This window comes from Polypterus senegalus, chromosome 18, assembly GCF_016835505.1.
Source record: "Polypterus senegalus isolate Bchr_013 chromosome 18, ASM1683550v1, whole genome shotgun sequence".
NCBI lineage: Eukaryota > Metazoa > Chordata > Cladistia > Polypteriformes > Polypteridae > Polypterus > Polypterus senegalus.
This window is the reverse complement of record NC_053171.1, coordinates 44565947-44592174: the sequence shown is the minus strand read 5'-3', so window position 1 is coordinate 44592174 and position 26228 is coordinate 44565947. Positions and strand designations below refer to the sequence as shown.

Genomic DNA, 26228 nt, shown 5'->3' with positions numbered 1-26228 from the left:
AAAAGGGAATAAGAATCGGAAAATCTAACAACATCACATTAAAGTTTGATAAATTCTGAAAAGAATGATACCGAACATATACTGTATATGTGTTTTTTAAAATAAGCCCGATTTAAAGCGTGACAAGAAATGTGACATAAAAATATAGTATCACCATTGCATTTTTAGGCTTAGGATTTTATATATATAGATTAGATTAGAAAGTCCCAGGACTGATCCTTGTAGAAGACCACGTTATCTGTCATCTAAAGTTCCACTTCCCATAACCCCGTGCTCTTGCCATTCCTTTGCATGATGTGACTTGAACTCCTACTTGTTTTAGTTTGATCAGTGGCCTCCCATATGGGACATTAACAAAAGCTTTCTGAAAATCAAGTGAAATAATTTCATATACACCTCTTTAATATCTGCTTTTGTTGCGTACTCATAGAATTTCAGCCTATTAGTGAAACACGAGATCTCCCATCTAAACCCTTGCTGACTGCTCACTGATATCCCAATTATTGACATGTGCTGCTCAATCTTTTCCTTCATAATTCCTTCCATTTCCCAGGGTTCACCCAGCCCTGGAGACTACCCTGGAAATAATGGGCACTGTCAAGAATCATCTCTAGATGGGATAGCAGTTACTCATAGGTTTGCTGTCAGTCTCCTTTATTTGGCCATTTTGGAGTATCTGCTTGAACTGTAAACTGGGGACCCATCAGAGCAAGCAAAGCATTCATCAAAGCTTGTAAAAAGGGAGCACTCAAGTCCTTCCATTGCCATTTACCCCTGATGCATGGTAAACTCCATTGTTACTTGAGTTGGCCAGCTTTTCAAAAACCCCAGTTCTCAATGATTTTTGAAAAATACGTGTCAAGGTTTTATTTAAGCACTCACTAACCTCCTTGAGCACCTCAGGGTCAATCCCAGTGACTCACTTGATTTCAGTTTGACAGTACATGTGAGGTGACTGGTTTGATGGTGTACGGCTTTTGGTCGTCTTCTTTGTTCCACTGACTTAGCCGAGTTAGTTGTGGTACATTTGCAACTTTTTTTGTTTCTCTGACATTCCAGTTATCATCAGCTGACAAACATGAAAGGAAGTTGGAATAAAGCATGATCTCAGTGTATTTAAGATGAGTGGCCAGTGTTTCTTATATGCTTTCACATTACATTTTGGTAGACCAGCCCAGTCTCTCCAAGAGGTTCCCCTGCCCATTTTGTATTATGCTGTGTTTATCTCACCACTGTTGCTGAAGTTTGAATAGCAAATGTTTTGTCTTCATTTTCGCAGTGTAACTCAGGTGATCAGCTTGACAGAAGTGGGGGTGCGACTTTTTTCCCCCCTCAGAGTATAAATGGTGAATACACCTTCTGCAGTTTCCCACCATATCAGCGAGGGCCAATTTGCCTTGAGTAAAAGTGAATAGAATAGAATATATGAACTTACCAATCCATTCAGGGTATTACTTGGAGACATTCTTTCCAGTATTTTAATAAATCTGATATGGCAGATTTGAATAGTGTATAACTAGGAATCATTTCCTCCTCTTTTCTCTTTATGTTTAAACTACAAGGTCCTGCAAGAGCACGAATGGGAGACATTGTTTCCAGTCTCTTAGTGACAAGGAGATATTTCTTCCCTAATTTCCCTCCAGTACTACTGGTGTGACAAGTCTGAATACTTTAAAATTGGTTTCCTTATAATCTAAAACTCGACTGGGTGATATTTTGCTAAAGTTAGATGAACAGAGACTTGATGAACTATGTTAGGCTGAATAGTCTGTTCTTGTCAAAATGGTTCTTTGGTTCTACTTTTTCTCAATCTGTCTGAGACACAGCCTGCAACCATAGATGATAATTTCCAAAACATGTGCCATTTTGATTAATTATCATTCTAAAATCCTCCTGTCATGTCTCTCTGCTGTAGGCATCTCTGGCTTAGCCCTTCAATGGCTCCCATCATATCTCTCTAATAGGTAACAGTTTATCACACTCGGACAATATAAATCCTCCACCTTACTGTGTCACGTGGTGTCCCTCAGGGTTTAGCCCTTGGACCATTACTTTTTCTACTTTATATCCTTCCTTTGGGTCAGATTATTCGCAGGCATGGCCATAACTTCCACTGTTATGCAGACAACATACATTTATATCTTAGTACAGACACCCCTACAGATAAATCTCCCAGCATACTCACTGACTGCATCACTGATCTTAAGCTATGGACGGAAAATAACTTTCTCAAACTTTATTCCACTAAAACTGAAGTGTTACTGGTTGGTCCAAAATCCCAGCTTTCTAAGTCATCCAATTTCTCTGTTTCTGTTGATGGTACACTTGTCAAACCTGCTCCTGTTCGCAGAAATCTTGGTGTTTTGTTTGATTCGTCACCTAACTTTGAGCTACACATTAGGTCTCTTTCCAACATTTCATTCTATCATCTCTGTAACACTGCCAAGCCTCCGTCCATTTCTGTCCTTTAGTGATGCTCAAGCTCTAGCTCATTGTTTTATAATGTCTTGTATTGATTACTGTAATTCCCTCTTCGTTGGCCTCCCTGCAAAATCTATATAGAAGCTACAGTATATTCAGAACTCTGCAGCCAGAGTCCTCACCCACACAAAGCGTTTTGTTCACATCTCCCCTGTTCTCTCCCAGCTTCACTGGTTACCGGTTCCATCAAGGATTAAATTCAAGATTCTGCTTCTCACCTTCAAAGCTCTACATAATCTTGCCCTTCTCTACCTCACTCAGCTCCTAGCTCCATACACTCCTTGTCACTCTCTCAGATCCTCGAGCAGTAATCTCCTTACTGTCCATGCACCAGACTCTCCATCCTGGGAGGCAGGTCTTCAGTGCTATAGCCCCTAAACTATGGAACTCTCTTCCTCAGTCTCTCCGAGATTGCTCCTCTTTCTGCACACTGTTAAATCTCAACTGAAAACTTTCCTTTTCTACGAACTTTTGTCATCTTTTTTTTTTTTTACTCTGTAAAGCAACCGTGGGTTTGTGAAAGGCACCCAATAAATGTAACTTATTATTATTATTATTATTATTATTAAAATAACATGAATAAGCTCTTTGGGCAGATACACTGGCAACTTCCTTTGTCTCTCATTCCTTTGCCAGATGGGCAGCAGTCAATGATGACCTTGTGGACCGGATGTTCAGAACTCAGGAGTCGCTGCGGCTCAGGCAGAAGTGCGAGGAGTTGTGTGCAGAGCACAAGGCCCAACTCGGCAGGCTTGAGGACGACTGCCAGAAGGTGCTGACTTTTGAGGCTGGCCAGGACAGCACCATGTTGGACCTTCAAGGCAAAGTTGAGGCCGTAAAGGTGAATGCGGCATGCTTTCTTTGCCGATGTACTGTATTTCCAATGAGGTTTTGTTGCTCAGTGTTGATTGCCAGGAAAGTGTTAAGGTGATAAGTTTAAATGAAAATTATAGCTTATAGTGCCTTTCATTCACAGAAAAATAAATCATTCATCCATTTTTTAACTATCTTATGGAAGCTGAGAGTTGATGGCAGGGCCATCTTAATGTATGGGCCCAATGGGCACTGCCTGGGGGGCCCAGGAGCGTAGTTTCTGATGCCTGTGTATGTTTTTGTTTTGCTGTCAAAACTGTGGCCCGAGAGCACTACTTTGCCTGGGTGCCTATGGCGCTGTTAAGACAACCCTGGTTGATGAGCCTTCACTGGCAGCGTCACTGAGAAGGCAAGGAACCAATCCTGGGTGGAGTGCTTGTCCATCACTGAGCACACCACATACCCACACTTACTCACATTGGCTAATTCAAAGTTCCCAGTTAATCCCCCTAACTGTCAGTTTGTTAAAAAGCTAAGGTGGGATGGGGGGATTGGACTTGTTGGAGAAACCCCCACACAGAATAGAACAATCATTAGCAGAAAAATGAAAGGTGTAATGAAACCTGGTTACTGGGAAAGGAACCGAAAAATGAGTAAGCAGGAACCAAAATAAGATACCTTATATTTACAGAATAATCAATGAATGTACAAGAAAAAACTGTCAAAGTATACAATTCCACTATATGATTTTTTTAATAAAGCAAAAGTAATTTTTTAATATATAAGGCAAACAACTTCTCAAAATCACTTGCATAGGATTACAATAAAAGTAGTAAACACAATTCAATCAACATATGTAAAAACAAAGTATTATCACAAACTAGTTATATACCCACTTTAAATATCCCTCACATAATACAACAAAACTTGGAAACCCAACAGAGAATTGAAGTGATTTGGAAAGGTACTTCAGAGGAATGACAGTGTTTCCTTAACCATATTTACAATTATAATCCAAATCTATCTTTTCTATTTACCATATATACTTGTGTATAAGTTGATGACTTGAAACATGAAAAATCGATCATAAAATCAGACCCCGACTTATACACCCGTTCAACAATACAACATTTTTTTTTATTCATCTTCTTGCTTCCTCCAGTCTCACACCAGTTTCTCAGACACATCGAATATTTTTGCACTTTAACGATTTTTAAATTAAAACCAGCTTCATATTTTCTTCTGATTGAACGGTGAAGGTGTGTGAGGGTGTGAGATACAAAAAACACAAATCAATGCAAACATCGCTTCGGAATAGTTTGGGTATTACCGTGTGGTCATGTAGGCACAATACATAGATTTTCTGCATTCGACTTATATGACCGACATTATAAAATACCAGAAATTATACGGTAAAATCAAGGCCTGACTTATCCATGGAAGAACTTAAACGCAAGTATATGCGGTAATTATAGTGTTTCGTCTGTTTCATTTTTAGATATGAATTCCCACACAGACATGGGAAGTACTTGCTAACTCTGTACAGACAGTGACTGGGCCTGAATTCTTCAGGAGTTGTGAGGCACTAATGTTACCACCATGCCACCACACTCCTCAGGCTCATTTTATCACTGATCATGATTAAACATGTAATAAGACCCCCATAAGAGAATTAAGTGCGCCAGCACTAACCAACCGGACACATCACTGTAACCATTCCAGTGCTAAAAATGGAGCCAAATAGTTCAGGGGTTTTACTAATTACTCAAAAAAAGAGAAAGAATTTATTGCAAATTTTCTAAAGCAAACCTTTGAGCTCATGGTGGGCATCACCGTTTAGTAGTCAGATGGTCGCAATATTTCTCTTCCCTGGATAAAGATATGGTCGCATAACTCTAGAAATATATGGCAAGAGAAGTTGTAAGCGCCAAGCTTTCTCCCTAACATGTCTTTCCTGTCACTTTTGATAAGGTCATGTGTCTATACATGGCTGAGTGGACTTTGGAGCTTCACAGACAATGGACCTCCATTAACAGTGAGGCCATGCATAGGTTTAGTGAGCCTTAACAGAGGGCTTTGCACGAGCTCACCTCATCACCCTGCTCCAGTAGACAAATGGCATGAAAGGGGCATCGGGTGGGTGTGAGTCTCCTCAAGGAGTATATTTTTAAAAGTGCTATAAATTGCCCTTGACATTATGGAGACCATCAGCCCTAAAGCCTTTTTTTAATTCTAGGACCTCCTCAGCCGAACAGAAGATACGAAGAACAATATGGCTGGCAAGCTAAAGCTGTCGCAAGACGTTACAAGACAAAGAGAATCTTCTGAAGCTGACACCTTTATTAAATCTGAGAGTGCAAATCTCTCTAAGCGTGTCGCGCTGCTGCACAAGTCCCTACAAAAGAAGCTGTCTGAGCTGCAGGTAACATGACAATAACATTGAGATCAGAAGGTGATGTGAGAATCCAGAAAAATTAATAAATTAAGTGCTGCATTTGTGAAAGTGAAAAATAATCACTTTATAAGTGGGAAAGGAATAATAGGATGTAGTTGTGCAAATTGAAACAGCGAGAATAACTGGTGTAAAAAATGGAATAATATAAGCAGAAACCACAATAGTACAAAGAGTGAAAGAATCCATAAGGAGTACAGAGCAAAGAGCGAACAGAAATGGCTGGGATGGCCTAAACAGGAAGGGGATAAAGTGAACCAGCAGTGTTATATGAAGGACCCGAGAGCCATACTTCCATAAAAGCAGAGGAAAAATGACTCGAGTAAAAGTAGAAGTTGTCCACGAGCAAACTACTCAAGTACAAGTTTTACTCTCCTGTACTTAACTATCAAAAGTGCACGTAAATGTGGGCTCTCTCTCTCTCTCTATCTGTTTTATATACAGTATAGTCAAAAAATTCTTACAAACGTAAAATAATTCAGACTGCCATCTCTTTGTGTGTGAGTTGTATTACAATCACCAAAGCATAAGACTGCAACATGAGGAGACATCTTAATGATTGTGTGAGGAAGCCACTAATAGGAGAGGCTTGCGGCTTCCCCTACTTTAAGAAGGAGCTAATCCATTTCTGAAAATCCCTCATAAAGTGAATGTTCATAACCCAAATACAATTAATTTAAATGGAATTCATTTTTATACGTTAGTTTGGTCCTAAGAATGACCCCCCATTTTTGTTCAAATAACACCGAACTATTTGAAAATTGGCAGAATTAGTTTAATAACAACATTGGTCATCAATACAAACCCTACTAAGGCATTGCCCTTCATTATAAAATATTAAATAATGCGCTTCACCTGGACATTTCTAATTTCACATTTAACGGAATTTCCTTTCGGTTTTACTTCCATCTTTTTTTGGAGATATAATGCCCAGGTAATGCAGAAAGACAGGTGAGCAGCACATGTGACAAGGTGAGTGAACCCCAGCAGAGGAATGCAAAAGTGCACCTCATTGTAGTCTGCAGATCAGCCCCTACCCGTTTGGCAGGCTACTGTGAGGGCTGTGTTTGAACGAATTAACTGAGACTGGGATTACGCATCACCAACGTCCAGCCCCGCCCCATTCTGGAGGCTGCAATGGCTGCATAGATCATCAGATTAGATTTTTCTGTTATACAAATTTTCATAAAGCAGGGGAAGCCTGTATTTTAAACAATTGAATGAGTAAAGCTTTGTATGTGTTTACATAGCCCAATTGTTTTCTCGTTTAATATTGCAGCAACAAACACATCTAATGAAATATTTCAGAGTAAAAGTAACCATTTGTGTTTGAAAATGTAGTGAAGTAAAAGTGAAAGTATGCCGAAAAATGTATACTCAAGCAAAATATTCAGAAAACATTCTCCCATGTATTTTTACCCCCATTTAGTTAGATCTGATTAAACTAAATAGGCATCACACCCAGGGCCATCTTAAAGCATGGGCATGCTGGGCAGTTGCCCAGGGGGCCCCATGCTAATCTATGTATGTTGTGACTTGCTGAGTGGTTGTGTAGGTAGGGGTCCCAGTGCACTGCTTTTCGCACGGGCCTATAATGCTGTTAAGATGGCCCTGCTCACACCTAGGCAGCCTAGCCCCAATCTCAAATGGCAAGCTTCCCTGCCTGCACAGGCACAAAAATGGGGCTAAGGTGTCAAAAGTTCAAAATGTCCAGGAATGCTGAGTAGGGGGCTCTGATCACAAGGACAGCAAAACAAGGTGCCTTTATAGTATTTACAGAAAAGGAATAACAAAAAGCTAAGTCAAGTTAAAAGGTAAAAAAACAGAATTTGCTGAAAAGGCAAAACTCAAAGCAATCAAAATCCAAGTCAGAAACCAATAGACAGCACCTTATAGTGATTACAGGGATGAGAATCTAAGCATGAAGCACAAAATCAAGAATGGTAATCAAAAGTCACAAAGCACAGTAATGAAGCTATTATTCCATCTCCAGCTTTGGCTTAAGTAATGCCAGTGTTCGATCTACCTAAATAGGCGTCGCTGCCTCCTTCAGCTTCACATGCAAAAGGCAGGGCCAGGAACAAGAAACACTAACTATACACTTAACATAAAACATAATAATACAATTAATAAACAACACAATATCAATAAAAACCATAATATTATAGTTTGGCTGCAGGACTGTTGTCCCCACACTAAGCTCTGGATTAGATGAGAAGGATGGAAGGAAGAAAGGACAAGTAGGCTGTTACAACATGCAGGAAAGTGAATTGTATTACCAATTATCTAACATCCATACTGGATTCTAACACAGGGAGAGATTGACCAGATTGAACAGTTTGGCACCTTCTTAGCTTCTTTGGAGAATCGCTTGAAAGAGACCGAAGGCATGATGAAGAGTGTTGAAGGACCATGCAGTCTGAATGAAGCCAAGGTCAGCAATGTCTAAACTTGATGTCTCTTTGATTCCTAAACAAAGCCTAAAAAATTCATTAAAAGACTTCTCAGGGGTGTAGTACAGTCACCTGTAATGTCATCAGCAAGACACTATATTAGTAACAGTACTGCACTCTACCTGCTGTTAGCTATCACTTGATTTTGTGCTAATATTAATTCCAAAAAAGTATAATTTTTTAAAAGTTTCTCATTAAAGCTTAGTCTTTCAGAAACCTTTCCGGTTGACAGCGGTATTGTTTTTTCTGGCTTCTTTGTGGTGTTGTAAATATTCAGCTTTCTTTTGACAATGTAATTGAAATGTATTTAAAACATTGCTTTAGTTTGCCAGTTCTTAAAGGAAGTTGATGAAGAACAGTGTGGGAGTCATCATTCTTCATTCTTCTTTTTTTTTTTTCGGTAACATTTTAATTGGATTTTCTTGGCAGGCTCACTTGCGGAGACTGAACTCTTTGTCCCCTGAACTGGAGAGTCTAAATGAGCTCATTTACAAGACTCCTGTGAAAGACGCACAGATCAAGGCCGTGCAGACATTGAACAGGCAGTGGCTACAGATCTGCTCTCAGGCAGTGCAAAGCTGCAGGTAATGAGCTGGTGTCCATACCCCGATGCAGCCTCCATACCTTTTCTGTTGCCCCAACCTCCTCTTGGTACTTACTACTATTAAGACGAATTAGGCATTCGCCTGGGGCACAGATCATAAGGTGGAAAACCCCAGTCGCACGGGTTAGCTACCGAACAGATTGGCCTAGGGTACAAAATAACCTGGCACCGGCACTGCACCTATGTGATGTCCATGTTCCTGTTTTAGTGTCCCTACATGGTATCCATTCTCTCTCTGGTGCAGCAATCACACTATGCAGTGCTCATGTCATCTGTGGCAGTATCCTACACTCCACACAATGCTTGTCACTTTTTTTTATAGTGCTTTATTGATACTGTTTATTCCCTTACAGTGTGTCCTCTGCAATGTGCTCCTTTTGCCTTTGTGTCATCTACCTTCTCAATTAGGTAATCTTTCTTCCCTTTGAGTGCTCCTATTGTTAGGAACCTAACCACAAAGTCTCAAAAATGCCCACTAGGAAGAAGGCTGGTTGGATTGTCAAACCCCAGCTAGACACAAAGAAGGCAATAGAGAATCTTTATAAATACAAGGATTTGTTTGCACAAAAAAATGCTTTGTATCAAAAGTTAATCTCCAAGGAGCACAAGTGGCATAAACAGTTGCCTATAAAAACGATCTTGAAGCAAACAGGACACAATTCAAAGAATGGTTGAAAAAACAGACTGAAAGGAGTCAAAAATCCATTAATAATAAAAGCTCAACACATATTACAAATACCAACAAAACTGACCAACGCATTGCTTTCAATGAACTGCAAGGAACTATGGGTTTACGTCAGCCTTTATAGGGCTGTGGACAGTCCCTTGACAGTGATGAGCAGGTGGCCCCTCATCTTGGGGACCACTCACAAAACACAAGGAACATAGCAGAAGATGCTGTGACAACAAGAAACTAAATGAACAACAATATAAACATAAAATGAACATAATAAACATAAATTAGACATGTGGAAACACAACTCCTATAAAGTGAGATTGTTATATTTGGGAGGCAAGGCCTCATTTTGGCATTGGAGAGTGCAGGTGGGAAGGCTCGAGGAACTGTTTCAGAGATTTAGGCCTTATTTTGCATTTTGTGTATTTTTGAGTCAGAAGATCACTAAAGGTTACATCTATCTATAATTTCAATGCCACATATAGTGTCCTAGTGTCCCCTTCTTAACTCTGCCCTCTACTCTTACATGTTGAAGAACTGAAGTGGAATCTAACCATTATAAGAAATGGAGGAACTTTTTTAAACAAGGTAGAGATGAAGAATAGTCACTAGACAGGCAGAAGTACTAGAAAAATGAGCGGCCAAACCACAATACAAAATCTAACAATCAGGGTCAAAGCTACTTAGTCTTCATCTTAAATAGGGATATTTTTATAATGTTGAACGCTGTGACAACATCTGAACACACGATTAGCTATGAACATCATTGCTACTACAAAAAAAACAGCAGCAACCATGGAAGACGATCATCCAAAATAATACCACACTGATGTTATTGTTACAATAGTAAAATTATTCTAAATGCCATAAAAATAGATTAGAATTACACCCAGAGTACAGAAACAAAACCACAACAATGCATTAACCTTGCTTTCCGTTACACTGTATCTTTCGAGAGTTCCCCCTTTTGTCCATATTCATTTGCACTGTCCTAGTCCTTGTCTGTTGTGCCTAATGCTTTTAGTGCTCTTTTTCCATACCTAGTCCTCCATTCATAGTGTCCTCACTCCTGACCTTTGGCCCCGTATAATATCCTTATAACACACCCTTACCTAGTCTAGTATCCCACACACAGCATCCACATCAGAACCCCTTATTCAGTCCTCCATTTTCCCCACACAGTACCCACTCGGTGTGTTCCTGTTGCTTTCTGTAGAGCTGTGTGAGTAGCCCCCATTCCTTTGATAGCACCCTCTGCCACAGACCCCTATTTAGCACCCTTCACACAACAGCATAATTCTCCTTGTGTTATCATCCCCAGTATCTGAAGGATGCCGGCTTTCATAAAGCTTATCACAGGTGATGCTGTAGATGTGGATAAAATATTATATTAAGATGAGGTGCCATCATGAAAAACTTGCCACTTTTTTGATATGGGGATCACCAAGACTGTTGATAGCAATCCTAAAGTGCTCAATCATTGCACATTATTATTACTGAGGACAACAATGCCCATCATGCCTCCTTTTTTTCAGTGAGTTACAAGAGAACGAGCTCCAGAAACAGACATTTGTGCAGAAGTGTGAAGACTGGATGAAGTTCTTGAAAATGACTGAGGACTGTTTAGCAGTAGATGTGGCCGGCAGCTATGAGGGTCTGAGGGATCAGCAGAAGATTCATGAGGTGAGTACCAGCCTGCTTCCTCTCAGGTTGATGTTACTTTGCAAAGGTTAGTGTCAGAGTAGAGTCTGGAATTGACCAGACTAACACAATGGGCATAATAGAAAGGTGTAGCAAGGCACTATATACGCACCTGACCTGACACAGACTCACACCGGAGGCATGTATAAAAACAAAGAACTTTTATGTTTCTTCACCTGTGGGGCATGTCTTCCCCGTGTCCCACTGGCACAACACAGTCCCAAAGCACACACAAGTACCAACACACAGTATCCTTTGCACCACCACTCCTCCTGGCAAGCGTAGTCCTCCTCCTCCAAACTCAGGCTGTTGAGTGATGGCTGCTGGCCCCTTTTATAGTCCATAAGGGCTCAGGAGTCCCAGCTGCAGTACCCCCTGGCGGAGCCTGCAGGACCCAACAGGGGTGCACCCAACTCCAATTCCCATGGAGCTCTGCAGGAAACCGAGGCACCACTCCAACCCAGGGGGGCTGCCATCTAGCGTCCAGCTAGAGGTATTGCACAGTCCATGCTGCTCTCCCTGAACATATAGCGAAGGGGTATCCCGGCTGTCCGCCACAAAGGAAACATTGTAGTGACCGATAGACGTTAGTTCATTTTCAATCAAAATTGAAGTGCTGATAACTAAAAAATGTAGTGTTATGAAAATTGTAACAGTGAAAGATAATAATGGGACACATTCACTATTTTGTTCTGAATTTTAACTTTTAAGACTTTTAAGGCAGAATGGTGGCTCTGAGGCTAATGATCTGTGTGAGTATCTGGAAGGTTGCTGGTTAAAATTCTGTTACTGCCAGAGAGGATTCTACTTTGTTGGGCCCTTAACCTGAAACTTAATCCAGGGACGCTATACAATGGCTGACGCAGTGCTCTAACGTCCAAATGTTTTGCGAAAGGATCATTTCCCCTCGGTGATTAATACAGTGTACCACAAAAAATAAATAATAATAATAATTAAAGTCCACACAGAGTGCATAAGGGGTGCTGGCAGTGTTCACTGTGATAAGGCAACTTACTCGGATACCACCTTGGCCCTCCAGCATCTTTTATTTTGTCTGTCTGTGGGCTGCTTCATTTTTGCACCATCATTTTACAAAGACAATGCAGGTTTGAAAGTAACACCCCACTTACAATAAGTGTTAATGTCAGGGGGGACCCCCTCCACCAATGTTTTAGCAGCTTTGAAGAAAGTAAATTAAAGAATGCAACAGCTTTACAACTTTTTTAAATAAACTTGGAAAATTAAACTGAAGTGAAAATCCCTGATTTTTTGAGGCCAACAACGGTTTTATTGCAACACCTCTCTGTAAAGGAGGGAGAAGCAGACAGCTGATCAGCGGTGAGTCAGCTGGGTGGAAAAAGCAGGTGAGAATGAATTCGGAAAAGGAAAAGACAGAAACGCAGGTGTAGTGGAATTGGCTTCACTTTTGCAGATGCCCACTGATTTCAAATAACAACAGCTTATTAATTATAATAAGCTTCTCAACATGAGATCTGTAATTTAATTCTTTATGTACTCTGTATTAATAAAAAAAAAAAATCATCAATTTTCAAACAAACATTGTCTAACTTAGAGTCCACTCCACTCTAACTCTATTTTTTTTTAAAATAGGGCCGTTCTGCAACATAGCTACGTTTAAAGTACTTCAATGAAATTAAAGTCGACATGTGAAAATGCACCTGTCCTGCAGATTTGTGTATTTTGTTGAGGAGGAAAACTCTCCAAACATAGAGCCAGTTAATTGCCATTCTCTCGTAACCGCTGGTGTGCACTTCATCATATAAGGGGGCTTCCTGATATGAGCCACAGACTGTTACCCTGGCTATGCATTTGATTGTAAACTTCATGGACACGTGGAGTGATTTGATTTGCTCCTCTTAATACTTAAACTGGTGTCAAATTCTCCCCATGCTCTTTCAATGCATCGTAAAAGTTCTCAGTTTCCAGAGTAACATCTGACAGATTTATTTTTCAATAAATACAAACTCAAACTCTTTAAGATCCTAAACTAAAAAGAAATTTTGCTTGCCATCACAAATTAAACACATCCAAGGTACAAATCGGACAGCATCCAAAAATGTAATGCAGTGCACCACTGTAATAAAAGCACACATACAGAAGTGCTGATCAGGAAGAAAGTCCTGCGCTGTCTGCTGAGACCACAGCTCTCTCCATTAAGTCCCACCGCTGAACGAGCAAGCAAGGGAGTGAACTTTCTTAAACCAACAATGCAATGTTGTGTACTCTTATGTGACCAAACGTGGTGCCCTTTCTGTGCACATCCTCTGCTAATGTATGTACCCAAAATCGCCAATGTATCTCTGACGCATCTTTAGGATTGCAGTCACCACGATTGATGGATAGTTGGCAAAGTGGGCATCGTAGTACAAGACCACAAATCACATCGCTCAACAATATGTTTGCACTGGATAGGAAATTACTCCATTCATTTTTTTTCTTTTATTTTAAAAATGTATTTGGGAAACAAAATGACAGGCAGATGGATTCTGAATATACATGTACATATATGGTATGTGCTGGAGGAGTGCGGAGAGGCGGTCAGCTTTGTGAAGGTGTGTGTCCACAAAAGCAACAGGGAAGCAAAATGATCCTCCCCTCTAAGAGACTTTGAACAGAGTGGATGAACTTGTGGAAATGAGAACATGTGGACAAAGGCTGATGCAATAAGACGACAGTTAAAAGCTGGACCCACAGTCAAAGATGATAAAGCAGGATCTTTAGAACTCAAGCTATGAGGAAGATAATGTGAGACTGTGGTAAACTGTAAATATTTGATGACGACGATACTTGTGCTTCATTTCGTGAAATGTTCTTTACCTTGTTTTTTAGTGTTTTCAAGCAGAGGCCTCTTTAGGTCAACAGATTCTGCACTCAGTTATTACTGAAGCCTCACGACTGCTGGAACATGGAGAGGTGGACAACAGGTCAGTTGAAATTCTGTCTCATTAGGGTATCATCATCTAAGCAGACTGCTGTGCCTTTATTTTAGGACAGGGGTGGGGTAGGCAACATCAGTCCTTGAGGGCCTCAGTGGCTGCAGGTTTTTGTGCCAACCCTGTTTCTTAATGAGAAGTCAATTATTGCTCAGGTGACATTTTGATGCTTCATTTTAGTGGTCTCGCTTGTTAAGGTTTCCCACCCTCGATTGCTTATTTCAATCTTAAACAGCTGCATTCACTGTTTTAATGGCTCCTTATTAGCAATAAAATGTAAATGACAAAGCAGCCAGCAGTTCTCCATCCAGTCTGTTTTCATTTACATCTGTGTGTGTTCATCATGCACTGTCTGATTTAATAAAACATGTAATAGAAAATGTGACAGACTGAAAATTATCTGTTTTAGGCTTCAAATCATTTGGATGGTATCCTTGGAGAGGAAAAAATCTACGATATAAGAATGTTACATTGCAGACTAACAAGCCATAAAATTAAATAAGGTGCGAGACTGGCAAGGATTGCTTTCTAATTAAACAGTAGGGTTGGAATGAAAACCTGTAGCCACCTCAGCTCTCCAGGACCGATATTGCCCACCTCTGTTCTAGGATGTGATAATATTTTGAGTGTTTTTTGTTGAATTCTAAATTATTAAGCTTGTGAAACAAAACTCACAAATGTCTCTTTTTGCTTCATTTACTATGAACTGAAACACAGCACTTTGCAGGGAACTTCTTGTGATTCATGTGCTAACTCTCTGACATTTAATAATAAAAGGGTGATTCAATACGATTCATCGGGTTTCAAAATTATTTATTTCACTTACAAATCATTACAGTACAATGCAGTAAATTGTAAATGATTTAGGTGAGCATAAAGTTTATGATGTAATTTTCCAAGTGCTCAATATGACCTCCTCCAGCTGTATGGACAACATCAACGCGCTAGTCAAATTCATCCCACACTCGATTGAGCATGTCGGGTGTCACTACTCACAGCTCTTTCAATGTGATTTTGGAGATCATCCAGTGTTGTTGGGAGTGGTGGAAAATAAACAGAATCCTTAACCCCTTAACATGCACACGTACCGGTCCCGGTACATAACGACGATTGGACGACGTCACAATCCTGTCACAGCCATGTGTGCATGCCCCTCTGTCATGCACCTTGACATACTACACATCAAATGAAAATTCAGAGTCTCGTCTTTCCGATGATATAAACCATTCTGACACACAACAACCACAGCACTGACACTAAATCCTTTTTTACAGAGAGGTAAATAAATAAAAATACTTTTAAGAGTTGACTTTTCCTACCTTTGAAGGCTCTCTGCAAGTCAAACATCAATATTTCCGAGCAATATTGATCTCATTCTGTCCGTAAGGCTCCAGGGAATATAATCCAGTAAAACGATTAGGTCCAAAACACACGATAGATCCTCAAAGGAACAAAAACTCCAGAAAACGTTTCTTAACTTGAGACTAGCTCCGACATTTTTTTTCATTTCTATTGGTCATATCAGACGTAATTTGTTTCTGTCGGCAATAACCATGCTTAACCATGTTACACGGAAGTGTTAGCTTCTGATTGACACCTAAGTTGGCCAATTACGAGGGGTCTGGGGGGTGACTGGCACCTCGTATAGCCAACGAGTGTCACAGACAGCTGAACGATGACGCACAACTCCAAACCCTGGTAGAATCTACCAGTTTGATTGGATGCTGTGAGTGACACTCCAAACTTACAGCCAATGAGCAGCTGAGCACGTTGATATGTAACTTGCCATGCTAACTTGTAAACAAAACCGATCGAGCTGCGAAGCTGGCATTTGTGCCAGTCTGCAGACTTGGTGCTTGGTTGTTTATTGTGATTTCACCAAGTTTTTTCGCATTTTAAATATGGATACAAGTACAGATATACGTAAATACACTCTCGATTAAGTAATAGATGCATGTACGCGGCGTGACAGTGATCTATCGTACCAGGAGACGTCTAATGGCAGAGAGCGACATGTGACACGCCCTTGTGCTTTCTGCCTGCTAGTGATTGCTACAATCAGTGGCACATGGAAAAACATTGAGCTGTGTTGTAACAGTTTGTAAAAAAATGTATATAGTTTGTGTGCATTTTATTAAAAAAAAAGTAAAAAATAAAATATAGATTTTTTTTTGGCCCATAAGACTTGTTTTGACTATTTTTATATTGAAATGTGTATTTTTTATTGTTTTTAGTATGGAATATGAATTTCCATAACTAATAGAGTGACACTGTGTGTAGATATAGATTCCTTTAGGTGTAAGCTTTCAGTAGAGCCCTCATTGATATCTGTGGGTTGAAGCATTCAAAAGTTATTACACTTTTTCCATACGTTCCAAAATGTGGATAATGGATAAACCATAGGTCCCTCTAAAAAGCCACTGGACATGCCCACATAAAACTGGTGTAAAAAATGTCATTTTTACAGGTATTCTTTTCAAATTTGAAATGTGAGTAGTCAACAAGTTATTCTGTTGGTACATAGTGTGTTTCTGTCCCCACCTACCTACTGCAGCTATAGAGGCCTTTATTTTCACAAAAAAACTTAGGTGAGAACAAAAAAATTTGTTTTTTTTCTTTGAGTTCTAATGTACATAACTTTTGATCAGTCACACCTACAGTGATTCTGACTACTAAGGGTGAAACTAGAGAATGTTACCTTTACAAAGAGACCAAACATGTGTTTATACTCCAGATAGTTCAATAACAGCAATGATTCTAATTTGGTGAGGTCAAATTACAAGCGATTTAGCAAAAATGACCCCGCTTGATAATGTACTCCCACAAAAAAATAAAAGTCACACGGCGTGAGATCTGGTGATCTTGAGGGCCAGTAGCGGAGTGCCAAATCGTGGGCTCCTTAACGGCCAATCCAGTGATGAAGGAGCTCGTTGTTGAGAGATGCTCGAACTCCCTGGTACCGATGAGGTGGCTCTCTATTCTCCGGTGACAGTCAGAAACTCTATGACCCCCTCTTTCAATTGGTATGTGATTGGTTCCTGGGCGCCTCACGGTTGTAATAATATGGCACTTTGAAATCGGTTGAATCGCTTTGAATCACCCTGTATAATATAATGAATTAGACATGCAGGCCGGTGATTCATAAGTTACTAAGTCAGACTGTAGTGCAATACCTTTGTTATAAGGCTACACACTGGACATTCAAAATAAGTGCTCAGTCTTTCTGATCATACCTTATAAGAGCTGCATGTTGATCAGCACTTGCAAATAAGAATTTTACTGTACATTTTAAACCTATACCTCAGTAAACCTATCCCTGTAAGTATGTGTGTCAAAAGATGTTTTCTTCTTCTCTATTCAACTCTAAGAAATTACTCTACGGTGCCAAAGTAGACCATATCCCTTCATTTTCATTTTTTTAACCTAGTTTAACATTTACAAGTGGCAGGTGCTATGATGGTGTCTTTTGTTTTATTTATTTATTTATTTTTTTTAATTGCAGTACTCTCTTCTATTTTAGAGAGTTTCTCGTCGGAAAGAAATTAATTTATTTCTGCCACATTTATGTGCTAGTGTTCCTTACGATTTAGTTTGTAAATTGTCTTTTGAATGCTAATGTTTCTTCCTACCTTTGTCTGTCTTTTGACCTGCCAGGATCTGATCTGGGCTTTTTACCCAGATTTATTTTACTTTGAGACAATGCCAAGCATTGGTCCTGTACTGAAAATAAACACAAATTGCTTCATAAAGATGATAAAATCTCCATGTTCGACTCGTAATTGTTTATCACGCTGAGCTTTTTTTTTTTTTTTATTTGTGCAGATGTTACGTGTAATTATGCTCTTAACGTTGTCCTTTCCAGTTGTACTATAATTAGTGCAGAGTATTAAAAATATGAATCTGCTTGCCATCAGGGAGACAGCAGCACAATTATGCTTTCATTTAAGAGAACCCTGTGTTCTTATGAGCTCCGCTTTGTGTTGGCTCGGAGTTTTTCCGTGGAGGCAAGAGGTAATGTTGGCTCTCATTATTGCACACCTCTCCATCACCTTCTTCCATTGCAGGTAAATAGTCATTGTAATCAGGGAGAGCCATTTAAAAAGAGGTTACAGTTTAATTGGAGGAGGTTAACTCACAGCCGTCGGAAGTGGGAGAAGTGGTTCTTCATTCTTCGCCTGAATTTAATGACTTTTAGACTCTGCAAGATTCCTGTTAGCCTTCCACAGTCAGTTTAGCACTGTTTAAGTAAAGCTTCCCCAGTCCCTCTAAAATTCTAAGCTGAAATCCAACTTCCAGTATGGTTTTTCCATATTTCCTGTCTGGGGACGAAGGGGCGGGACTTCCAGTCCGATTTTGGTGGATGTGATGTCGGAATTGTGGAGTCTGGTCTGTCTTGGAGGCAAAAGAGGAGAACGTATTATCGACAGCGCCCTCCCACTCTTGGGAGTGGTATTGCCTTGTTTATCATGGCCCTGTAGTTGCCCCCTGCTTGTAAATGTTAGCCTATCTATCTATCTATCTATCTATCTATCTATCTATCTATCTATCTATCTATCTATCTATCTATCTATCTATTTTACAATTACAATACAATACAATACAATTTATTTTTGTATAGCCCAAAATTATACAAGAAGTGCCGCAATGGGCTTTAACAGGCCCTGCCTTTTGACAGCCCCCCAGCCTTGACTCTCTAAGAAGACAAGGAAAAACTCTCAAAAAAACCCTAGTAGGGAAAAAAATGGAATAAACATTGGGAAAGGCAGTTCAAAGAGAGACCCCTTTCCGGGTACGTTGGGCTTGCAGTGGGTGCCAAAAAAAGGGGGTCAATACAATACAATACACAGAACAGATCACAAGTAAGTCTCAATACAATATAATAGTGCAATAGAAATATTACAAGTACAGGGCAGAATCCAACACTAGATGATATCATATAATACAATTTGGATTTGTTTAGAGTCCTGGAGACCTCGGCCATCAAGCTGCCTCTCCCATTTGTCAGGATATGCTAAACTAAAGTAGTGAGTCTTCAGCCTTCAGGATTTGAAAGCTGAGACCAAAGGGGCATCTCTTATAGTAGCAGGCAGGCCATTCCACAGCTGAAACAGTGCTGGGCCAGCCAATCCAATGAAAGGACCCCTCTACCCCACGATTCCTGTGATCCTCCATCAGGGATGACTTTACTTTAGGCAGGCAAAACAACTTGGCAGTAGGGCAGTGGCACCAAGTGCCACATTTGAGTAACGAGAAGAGTAACAGAATAGTGAGGGTTAGTAACAAATTATAACTATCATGTTACTTATGTTTTAGTGCTAATGACTAACAACAGAGATGCAGTCTGTACAGTTAATCAGCAGCTCTAGTCAGGATATGCTAAACTGAAGTAGTGAGTCTTCAGCCTGGATTTGAAAGCTGAGACCAAAGGGGCATCACTTATAGTAGCTGGCAGACCACTCCACAGTTTAGGGACCCTGTACATAAAAGTTCAACCTCCCACTGTTATTGTATTAATCCTTGGAATCGTAAGCAGTAACGTAGAGGAGGTCTAAATAAACCTTGGCAAACACTAACAAATGAATCAAAACCAGAAGACAAAATAGAATTCAAATAGCAAGCAAGAAGTAAATCAATTATTTCATCAATAAAGCATAAACCTCAGACTGAAGAAGGTGCAGGACTTGACGGTTTTGGCTTTTGAGCTTGACTGCTAGATGCAACACTCCCTTTTTATTTCCACTGACCTACTCATCACGTGACTGTTGCATGGTGTTGCCAAGTCAGAAGGCTGATTCCAGAGACAAACAACACATGAACAAAGAGGCCACCACAGCGATAGGCAATGATGGGCTTATATACTGACAATCTAACTGCGCTCATATTACTAAGAGATGAATTTATCGTTTATATTTTCTTCCCACATCCCAAATACGTGCATATCTGGCTAACTGGCCACGGCATGAAAGTAGGTGCATGAGTAGGAACTGGCACTGGGATGGATCGTGGTTTGCACCCAATGCTACTGACATTCTGAGATTTCATTCCTAATGATCTTGAGATGAATTAAGTGGCTTTGATGTGGTATGAACAGATACATTCTTATGTTTTTTAGCTATTTTTTAATCTAATGTGCAGAATATATTTCTATGTACCTATTACATGATATTTTTGCCCAACATTTTATTACTCTTAAATAGAAGTCTGTCGTATATACGAAGAATTGAATGTCAGATTGACTGGAAGGGACATTTTACTTTAAAGAGGAATTAAAGGTTAGGCTGGTCCCCTAGCAGATGAAACCAGAACTCCCACAGGACCTTGCTACTCATGAAATACTAGTTGTCGCTTTGTTGTAGTGATAAAGACCTGCTGTGACTTATCTAAGAGTGATAACCTGAGGTGTCTCAATTAGCAACAGCACAGAAAATCGGAGTCCTGTGAAAGCTGTGTGCTAGCAGAGCTCACACAATGTAAGAGAAGAAAGAACACCTCTTCACTTGTGAAGCAGACTTGGTAGTCCACAGTATAATGAAACCTCTGAACGTGACTCCGGTAAGCTGAAAAGAAGTAACTGCTGGGGTCTACTACTAGGTACAGCTAGTTGGGTCCCCACTAGAGGGCAGCACTCTGAGGAGGACTGTTAACAGAATTTGAGTTTATTTCTACCAAGCCATCATAAAATTGAAGAGAACTGCATAAACGGGAATATGAATGATCCCGGTTCATACTTCCATCTACCAGTGGACAGAAAGTCAGATATGATCAAGGCCTGTCTGTAGACTATCAACTGGGCAGCCCCAAGATTATGCAAGTGTTCAGGCATAATCCTCTTTTACTAGTGCGATAAAATTAAAATTCCCATAATGCATGAAAGACTTAAAAGTTCTTTACTTCTTTATCTTTGTTTCATACCTGTGTGAAATTTCAAATTCATCCTGGAAGCAAAGAAAGTTAACTGTCCAGCTGAAGCAGAAGGAAGACTTTTGAGAACTCCCCACTGTTCATTATCATACAGAGGGCTTTTTACAGAAAACGCTGTTATAACATTGCGGGAGATACTGAGCAGAGTAAAAGATTTTTAAAATAAAGTGTCCTGTTCAGAGCTGCCACCTCCTCTGAAACAAGATTTTAAAAGAAATATGTGTTTCCCTTGCCATAGCAATGAATTTCTTCTCAAGCTGTCCATGCTGAAGGATCGCTGGCGTGGGGTGATTCTCAGAGTTCACCAAAGGAAGGGCATTGTGGATGGTTTGGTCAGACAGTGGCACCACTACCAGGACACGGTGAAACGACTCAAGAACTTCCTCACTGACACGAGAGAACTGATTGCAGCTACGTCTAGTGGGACAGAGGCCTGGGCTATGAAAGAGGCACTTCAGACTTTGGAAGATATAAAGGTAAGCGTGCCTCCTCTCTCCTTATGTGTCAGTGGGAGTGGGCATTGTGAAACTAGGATGAAATGGCAGAAAATGCAGTTTTGGGTAGCACAGGGCAGGAGAAGGAGGAGGTATTAGGACAGTTCGGAGGATTGTGTGAAGGTGTCTAAGGTCTAATAGGTGTGTGTAAATGTGTGTGTGTGTGTTGGCACTGCAGGAGTGTGAGGTATGTGGGAGTACAGCTACACATACAACATAGCGGTGTAGGAAGTGAGAATACAATTGAAAGTAGGCAAATACTACACACAGTGCATGTGTGTGAGGACAGGAATGAGTATTATGTGGGGGTGTTTGGGTCCACATATGGTGGATTCAAAAAGTATTCAGACCCCCTTCACTTTTCTGCATGCTTTATTCTGTTTTAATTTTAAATGGATAGATTGGCCATTTTTGCCACATTCAATAACCCATAATTGCAAAGAGAAAGCAGGTTTTCATGAAAGTTTGCAAATTTATTAAAAATCAAAAATTGAAATCTCTCATTTATTTATTTAAGTATTCAGACCCTTTTGCTGTGATACTCCAAATTGTGCACAGAGACATCCTGCTTGCTTTAATTCTCACTTGAGATGTTTCTAGAACTTGATCAGAGTCTGCCTGTGGCAAATTGAATTGGTTGGACATCATTGAGAAGTCCCACATTTCACACTGCATGTCAAGACCAAAACCCCCCAGCCTTGAAGTCCCTAGAACTCTGTGTAGACCTCCGCCATCAAATTGATTTGCAGAATAGATCAAGGAGCTAATTTCTGTGGTCTAAAGTTATGTCTGTTGTTTTGTGACGAGTCCAGAAGAGGGCGCCAGTATAAAAATATGTACAGTATGAATACATAAAAGCACACAGTGGTATGTACTGTATGTGTTTCAGTGTGTGTGTGTGAGACACGCACACACACACACGTGTGTACTTGTAAAGTTTATAAAAAGAGACAGTAGTCATCAGAAGGTCTGTTGCTCGCCTGTCAGATTTATGTCTACCGTTACTCTTCTGTTCTGCAGCACACACAAGTTCTGTTTCACCGCTGGAGTAGTGGTTACCAAATGGCTATGGAGACGGGAAGGCACCTGTTTTCTATGGCAGACATCCCCACAGAAAGATTGCTACAAGAGGAGCTCTGTGAGCTACAGGACAGCTGGGAACAAGTAGAGTCACTGACAGCAGACCAGAAGAGACGTATTCTGTCCGCAGTTGAGGTATGTGTCTGAAGGAAGGACAGAAGATGTGCACACAGACGGGAGTCTGTAAAGGAAGTGAGCTTAATTGTATGTTTTGTTCTTCAACATCAATGTCAGCCCAAACACCTCACATAAACTTGGTGGTGCAGTTTACAGTGGTAACACAGACCTACCTGTCTTTCATAAGCTTATCTGCTGGCCCTGCTCCGACAGTCACACTCACCTCTTTACCTAAAGGGTGCTGCCTCTTCTTCTTTCAGATGCTCCCATTAGGGGTCGCAAAACAGATTATCTTCTTCCATATCTTTCTCTTCTCTGCATCTTGTTCTGTTACACCCATCACCTGCATGTCCTCTCTCACCACATCCATAAAACTCCTCTTAGGCCTTCCTCTTTTCCTCTTCCCTGGCAGCTCTATTCTTAGCATCCTTCTCCCATTATACCCAGCATCTCTCCTCTGCACATGTCCAAACCAACACAATCTCGCCTCTCTGACTTTGTCTCCAAACCATCCAACTTAAGCTGACCCTCTAATGTCCTCATTTCTAATCCTATCCATCCTCATCACATCCAATGCAAATCTCAGGACCTTTAGCTTTGGTTCCATTAACTAATTCAGTAGAACACCGGCAAATGTGAGAGTCATATCTGAGAAATGCTTCCTTCAAGAATGCTGCCATTTCCCCTGGTCACTCATCCTCACTCTCAAACTCATTAATCTTGTGTCCCTACGGGTTTTGCGATGGCAAATCTTGGACTGTATTTTACACAAGTTCTACAGGAGCTGCTGTGATGTGAGGTTTGCCTGATTTGTGCCTTGTAGAGAGTTCAGCTCCCTAATTGCAGGCTGCCCAAGGTGGAAACGGGGGGTTCACACTTGGGATTTATTAATAGTGACTTAACAGCTTACAGTGATTGAGAATCATAAAAGTAAACTCTGAACCACCAGAAAGGACTATATGTGAGGATCAAGAACATGGCAACTCCCTCCATTTTGAAAATCCAGTTCAGAGTGCTGTAGCATCACAAACAAGGCAGACACAAAATTCTAACAGGGAGCCTGTGCACTGGGCACTCACGTACACACGTACCCAAACTCGCTCAACCTGATGCTCATGTTTAGGGGATGCATGAAGAAAAACTGGAATACCTGAAGAAACTGTCAAACAAGTATAGCAATAACGGAGAAGCTCTGCAGACGTACTCTAGGGATAAGGCTAAGATTTGATCCCATTACTCTGGAGCTGTGTGTCAGTTATGCTAACCACTGCACCGTCATACCATCAAAAAATATATTCGCTTAAACTAGAACCAATGTTTTCCTTAGAAATATCTCCTTCTGTTTGGAGAAAGACAGTTTTAATAGACCAGGGTTCAAGGACACATTGAAGACCTTGTTGGACATGTTTGGAGATTGTGTGTGTGTGTTCATTGCTGATTTTCACCTAACAGTAGTCATTTTTTGTGAGCAGCATGTAATGTCTGGTGGAAGTGCAACGGAGGGACAATTAATAACTTCCAAATTTAAAAATGATCCATTTTAGTGTGATCTTGCCCTGCAAATGCTCCTCACACCAGTTCCAGACTAAGAACACCTAAGTGGTGGGAATTAAAAAAGTAGAGGAAAGTGCTTTATACCAAAATGAAGATATATTTAAAGATGTAACAAAATGTTATTATGAAGTTAACAGTTCAGTCCGGCATTTCAAGTTTAAGTAGGAATAAGTACAGCACAGGCAGCCTGCTGCATGTGTAGCGTGTAAAAAAAGTAATTAAACTAAAATGTGTTTGACCTTTTTTGTACACGATGGTAACTAGAGACATATATTCATACTAAGAGTCACCTCCATTTAAAGTTAAATAAAGGAATAATGTAGGCTAGAAATAAAGGTGTTTATGAGAATGCTGTGCCGAATGATAATCAGTAGAAGTGAGTACTGCAAATAGGATGAGCGTTCAAAAGAGTGAGTGACGCAGCGTAACACGCATCACAGTAGCGAGATGAAACGTATTGTAGTAGACTTACCAAATGAGCACTCATTCTGAATTAATATCACATTTAACCAAAAGTGTCTGAGTTCATTGTGCTTTAAAATGAGAAGTGTTATTAGTCTTCATATTACAGTGACAACCCTGCCCACCTGATGTTTTTGCATGTTGTTCTCACCAATGTTCTCCGTCAGTCATTATTAAATCTGTTTTATGAGGTCTGTCTGTTTCAGGACACACTCACAGATGTAACTGCATGTTCATACTAGGAAGATGTAGAGTTGGAGAGGGAGACTGTTGTCAAAAAATCCTACAATAAGACTATGTGATTTGTGTCCAGTAGGTGCGCTAACCACTGAGCCGTCAGGTGTTTCCTATCCAACGCAAAGCACCAGGACTGGGCTCCTCTTTGAAACAGGGGCACTGTACTGCCGGTTTCTTTAACCACAAAGTGGAAGGAGCTTGTGAAAGGCTTTGGCCTTGTTAAGGTTGTCCTCCTCAGCAGTGACTGATGATCAAAATTCCACTCAGCCCCATTTTAATCAGCACAGTGTCTTGTGAAAATCATTTTAATTATATTGATCTTTCTTTCTTTCTGAACACACACCAGAATGAATATATCCATCCATTATCCAACCTGCTATATCCTAACTACAGGGTCACGGGGGTCTGCTGGAGCCAATCCCAGCCAACACAGGGCGCAAGGCAGGACACAAACCCTGGGCAGGGCGCCAGCCCACCTCAGAGAATGAATATACTGCAGGAAAATTAAAAAGAAAGAAAACTTCTGACTTGGCAGTCCCAGTCCCAGTGAGTCATTGTGCAGACGTATTGCTGTTGGTATGAAGGAGCCCCAGTAGCATTTTTTGAAACACTTCTGCTGAATAATTCGTTGGCTGAAAGTCCTCAGTGTTTAGTGTGTCAGAGAGGGGATGTGGAGCATTGCTTATAATGGCATGCAGTTTTGTGTTCATTCTCTCCTTTGTTTGTCCCATAACTGAGCCTGCCATTTTAATTAGCTTGTTGATTCAGTGGGCCTTTCTTGAAGTGATGTTACCAGCTCAGCACAGCACAGCAAATCACACTCGTCATCCCAGAGTAATAGAAGATGTGAAGGATGTCACCTCCCACAGTAAAGGGGCCTGCTCTGCCCTTTCTTATATACAGTAGCTCCTCTGTGTTCTGAGACCAGTCCAACCTTTCATTATTGTGGACCACCTCTACATCCACTCCTTGAGTAGTGACTGGACAGAGGGGCTCTTTGGTGCGGAGAAAGTCAATAAGCAGTTCCTTGGTTTTGCTAATGTTAAGTTACAGACAATTCTCTTTGCACCAACACAGTTCTCCACCTGACTCCTATACTGTACTCTGACTCTTCCCCTTTATCAATACAGTAATCCCTCCTCGTTCCAGACCCCCCCGCGATAGGTGAAAATCCGCGAAGTAGAAACCATATGTTTGTGTGGTTATTTTTATATATTTTAAGCCCTTAT

General features: G+C 40.5%; 1 protein-coding gene across 12 annotated transcripts in view; it reads left to right on the top strand.

The window, feature by feature from the left end:
• Positions 1–26228, top strand: part of syne2b (spectrin repeat containing, nuclear envelope 2b) — a 437867-nt gene that overhangs the window by 321870 nt on the left and 89769 nt on the right. For all 12 annotated transcript variants that reach the window (XM_039741095.1, XM_039741096.1, XM_039741103.1 and 9 more), the window contains 8 exons: positions 3118–3322; positions 5531–5716; positions 8061–8180; positions 8629–8783; positions 11015–11162; positions 14031–14125; positions 21294–21531; positions 22570–22764. In XM_039741095.1, the coding sequence (XP_039597029.1) occupies positions 3118–3322; positions 5531–5716; positions 8061–8180; positions 8629–8783; positions 11015–11162; positions 14031–14125; positions 21294–21531; positions 22570–22764 (1342 nt within the window). The remainder of the gene's footprint in view (positions 1–3117; positions 3323–5530; positions 5717–8060; positions 8181–8628; positions 8784–11014; positions 11163–14030; positions 14126–21293; positions 21532–22569; positions 22765–26228) is intronic.